This window comes from Zeus faber, assembly GCF_960531495.2.
Source record: "Zeus faber genome assembly, chromosome: 22".
In the NCBI taxonomy this organism is placed as follows: Eukaryota; Metazoa; Chordata; class Actinopteri; order Zeiformes; family Zeidae; genus Zeus; species Zeus faber.
In genome coordinates, this window is record NC_137209.1 from 17,293,846 (window position 1) to 17,298,845 (window position 5,000).

Consider the following 5,000-nt stretch of genomic DNA (forward strand, 5'->3'; position numbering starts at 1 on the left):
CACTGTACCCTCTATTGCACAACCGTTTTTAATTTAGCCTTGTTTACTTGTCAATTAATAATAATCTGTTCTCTCTCTCTCTCTCTCTCTCTCTCTCTCTCTCTCTCTCTCTCTCTCTCTCTCTCTCTCACTCTCTCTCTCTCTCTCTTTCTCGCCCCCCCCCCCCCCCCTCTCTCCCGCTCTCTAGATGAAGAGGAAGTTGGATCATGGTCCAGATGGTCGACCGTTTCCATCCGGGAAGAAACAGTGTAAAGGATACCTCAGGTAACACGCACACACACACACACACACACACACACACACACACACACACACACACACACACACACACACACACACACACACACACGTGCACAGTCTTAATAAAGTGGTTATGTACACAATACGAAAGGTGCACTGGGATAGTACACTTGACCGGCAGGAAGTTATACTGCTGCACAGGAAGTGACGAAGCGACGCGGTTCTACATATGAAGACAATCGCTCGACCATGCAGAGCGTTACCATGGCAACAGCGGCTGTTAGAGGGCTCTGCTGCCGCAGCCGCGGTGAAACGAATGAAAAGTTGTCGGAATGCGTTGAAATGCACTTTAAATCAATGAAATAACATTCAATTTAGAACCAGAGCTTCTCCTTTCCTATAGGAGGGATTTGTCTCCGGAAGGACACGCATTGGTGCCTCACCTTAGCAGACAGCTTAATAAATATGTGAAGGTTAAAGTCCCTCCGCATTTGACTGTATTTCCTTTGTAGATCATCTTTTTGTTTTATATATATCTATATCTATATATATATATATATATATATATATATATATATATATATATATATATATATATATATATATATATATATAGTATTTTCCTGCATTTTGTATTTTTTTATTTGACTGTTTATGAAGCACTTTGAGCACATCTCCTGTTTATATTGTGCTACGCATATAAAGATTATTCATGAGTCCCGGCCTGAAGACATTTACATTTACGTGCTGATATTGAGGGATGGTCAAAGCGGCGTCGACTGGCGATAGAAAATAACGGGTTGGACGCACAAAGCCAGGGCCCGCGCATGGCTGCTCGGATCCATGCGGCATTTCTCTTGTTTTTGCGCGAGAGGTCTATTTAAAAAGACATTTTTTCCTTAAAACTGGGCGCGGCGACGCAGCCTTTTCGATGCAAACGCGAGATGAAACTCCATAGAGATTGTTTTTGTAAAGAGTGCAATCAATCATGGTGTCCGATCGGAAAACAACCCCCTGGGGTTTATTGCAGACTTCTCTTCAGAGGCTCGCCTCCCTCTCTCTCTCTCTCCCTTACTCTTTTGCTCTCTCCCTCTCTCACTCTCCCTCTCTCCCTCTCTCCCTCTCTCCCTCTCTCTCTCTCTCTCTCTCTCTCTCTCTCTCTCTCTCCTTCCACACTGACTCTCCGCCGGGGACACGCCCCCTAAACACTTGCGCAAATTACCCACAATCTGGGTCTCCCCTCCCCTCCAATCAAATGAACCTATGCAAATTATAACTTACCGATGAACTTGAACCCCCGAAAGTCATACACACACAGCGTTACACTACACCGCGTTCCAAATTATTATGCAAATTATATTTTTCTCTGATTTTCCTAAATAGTCGATGCAAATGACAGCCAGTATAATTTTCAAGTCATCAACCGTTCGGGTATAATTTGAATGTAACTGAACAAACCTCCCCATGATAACAGTATTTTTTTCAGAAACAAAAAACTCAAAATGCACTGTTCCAAATTATTATGCACAACAGAGTTTCAAAACATTTAATAGGTTGTAAAGAACTGAAAATGGTCATTTGTTGAATTTGCAGCATTCAGAGAAATCATTACTGAAATCAAAAGCTATTTCAATCAAAAACATCTTAACAGGCCAAGTTTCATGTTAACATAGGAGGCTTCTTTGACATCACCTTCACTATTCTTGCCTCCATTGAACTTGTGAGTTTTTGGAGAGTTTCTGCTCGAATTTCTTTGCAGGATGTCAGAACAGCCTCCCAGAGCTGCTGGTTTGATGCCAACTGCCTCCACCCTCATAGATCTTTTGCTTGAGGATGCTCCAAAGGTTCTCAATAGGGTGGAGGTCAGGGGAGGATGGGGGCCACTCCATGAGTTTCTCTCCTTTGATGCCCATAGCAGCCAATGACACAGAGGTATTCTTTGCAGCCTGAGATGGTGCGTTCTCAGGCATGAAGATGGTTTTGCTACGGAAGGCACGGTTCTTCTTTTTGTACCATGGAGGAAAGTGCTCAGTCACAAACTCTATATACTTTGCCGAGGTCGTTTTCACACCTTCAGGGACCCTAAAGGGGCCTACCAGCTCTCTCCCCATGATTCCGGCCCAAAACATGACTCCGCCACCTCCTTGCTGACGTGGCAGCCTTGTTGGGACATGGTGGCCATCCACCAACCATCCACTACTCCATCCATCTGCACCATCCAGGGTTGCACGGCACTCATCAGTAAACAAGACTGTTTGAAAATGAGTCTTCAATAGTAGGTTTATGCACAACTGCAAGCCTCTGGAGGATCCTACACCTTGAGGTTCACGGGACTCCAGAGGCACCAGCAGCTTCAAATTTTTTTTTTACACCTTTAAACTTATTTTTAAGTTTAAGTTTTTTTTTTTTTTTTTTTTACTTTTTTAAATTAATCTTTTCTTAAATATGAAGATACTAAAACCGTACCGTTACCGTGGCCCCAAAGTCGTGATACAATATGGGCCCACTGTACCGCGGCATCCCTAGTACGCACAGACATGGTTAATCTCGTTCTCTTGTCATCGGAGTTTGATCAATATCGATGTACATTTGGAGCAGAAATTTGTGGAAAAACTATCGTATTTTTCCCCGAAGTAGAAGAACGTTGAGAGGATTTTGTTAGCTTCGGGAGAGGGGCACTTTATGACATCATCGACGGAAGTTATAAAAGTCCAAGCTTCGTCTTGCGGAACTCTTCGCATTTGGAGGATTGCGCTGTATTAGTGCAAGTGGTACAACCATGGTGGTTGCTCCGTGACATGAGCAACCAGGTGACAACAGATGGGGGGGAGCCCATGCTGCGTTCAATGTAAACTCTGAAAATCTTGCTGCGTTTCAGAGAACCCGGAAAACTGTAATACGTATCTAACACAACTAAACTAGACCCAGTGTATTGTGCCTGCAGCTATATTTATTATTCTAATTATTATAATTATTATTATTATTGTTGTTGTTGTTGTTGTTGTTATTACTGTACAATTTCCATCAATAAGTGTGACACAAAACAAATGTACAGAATATACAAAATGTGATTCTATGCACAGGATGAATTCAATTAAATGAAAAAATATAAAAAAAATTCCTTCACTCCCAGATCAAATATAATTCATTTCTCAAGCACTGTGTAACCGCTTTCTGCTTCTGGTTTAACTGCTTCCTGTCTCCCGCAGCCCCTGCAGCGTGCCTCCCCTCCAGGCCACGGCCACCACCTTTGCTGATCTGCGGCTGGCCAATGGGCTGTCGGCGCAGCGGCGGCGCGTGGCGTCGGGTCCGCCTCCTACTGGCCTGGAGGACTGGCTGCACACCTTCCAGGTCAGCACTCACACACACACATACATTTAGTCACAGAAGATAAACAGACACAGGGGGGGTTAGGACCATCAGACGTATAACAAATCTGATGATGATGTCACAAAGCACCGCACTCCACAAACTCATCTCACTCCACCACCCAACCGGTGGTGCGGGCTGGACCCCAAATAATAATAATATTAATAATAATAATAATCATACTCTCTCTGTCTCTCTCTCTCTCTCTCTCTTTCTCTCTCCAGGCGTGGAGTGGTCCTGAGAGGCTCCTGGCTCTGGATGAGTTGATCGACAGGTGTGAGACCAACCAGGTGAAGCACATGATGCAGGTCATCGAGCCGCAGTTCCAAAGAGACTTCATATCGCTGCTGCCCAAAGAGGTACACACACACACACACACACACACACTCACACACACACACACACACACACACACACTACATGTGCGTACTATCGTCCAGCCTACCCCCGTATGTCATCAAGAAGGTCGATATCCTCTCAGACACATTACATCGTTATATAGCAGGTTGTCATGACGACACTGTAGAAACGTTGATGGCTGTGGGATTTCACTGGGTCTCGTACGTCTCTATCCTCCCTGGAAGTATACTGCCCGGCTGGATTTAAATACCTTTTGCTGCAGCTTCTACCTTGTACCTAGCTTGTACCTCTGCACGTTGGACTTAGTTGGCAACGTCTATATGTGTGTGTGTGTGTGTGTGTGTGTGTGTGTGTGTGTGTGTGTGTGTGTGTGTGTGTGTGTGTGTGTGTGCGCGCGCGCACGCGCAGCTCTCTCTCTATGTGCTGAGCTTCCTGGAGCCCAGAGACCTGCTGCAGGCCGCCCAGACCTGCAGCTACTGGAGGATCCTGGCCGAAGACAATCTACTGTGGAGGGAGAAGTGCAAAGAGGAAGGTGGGTCTGTCTGTCTGTCTGTCTGTCTGTCTGTCTGTCTGTCTGTCTGTCTGTCTGTCTGTCTGTCTGTCTGACTGTCCACTGTCTGTCTGTTGGGGTTGGGCGATCTGTCCAAATACTCTTCCCGGCAACCGTCAGCCCGACAACCGGCGATTGTCGCCCCTGCCTCCCTCTCCCTCTGCACGCCTATGTGGGATAATTTTGGTTTCAAACTGGACGCAACCGGCAAGCCGAAGGACGTAAAATAAGTAATTTGCCGTCTTTGCAAACACGGCCCCGGACAGAGCACCGGGTCTCACGGGCCGTAGCGCAGAGTTTCGGTTGAAAGAATCGCTTAATTAGGCATTTTAAGGACGGCAAAATAAAAAAAATTCAAAGGATCAAGTCGTGTAATTATCCTGGAGAAAGCTCGGTCTGGGTCTCTGCTCCCCGGAGGAGGCTGCGGCTGCTGCGGCTCCCCCAGGACGGGCCCCCCCTTCCCCCGGTGAGAATTGTGTCT

The 5,000-nt window shown here is 45.9% G+C and overlaps 1 protein-coding gene across 1 annotated transcript in view; it reads left to right on the top strand.

The window, feature by feature from the left end:
- LOC307247028 (F-box/WD repeat-containing protein 7-like) overlaps positions 1-5,000 on the top strand; it is a gene marked incomplete at its 5' end in the record, with an annotated part of 18,024 nt that overhangs the window by 2,034 nt on the left and 10,990 nt on the right. Inside the window, 4 exons of the mRNA XM_080023082.1 lie at positions 188-264; positions 3,450-3,591; positions 3,834-3,968; positions 4,378-4,501. Coding sequence (XP_079879208.1) covers positions 188-264; positions 3,450-3,591; positions 3,834-3,968; positions 4,378-4,501 — 478 coding nt within the window. The remainder of the gene's footprint in view (positions 1-187; positions 265-3,449; positions 3,592-3,833; positions 3,969-4,377; positions 4,502-5,000) is intronic.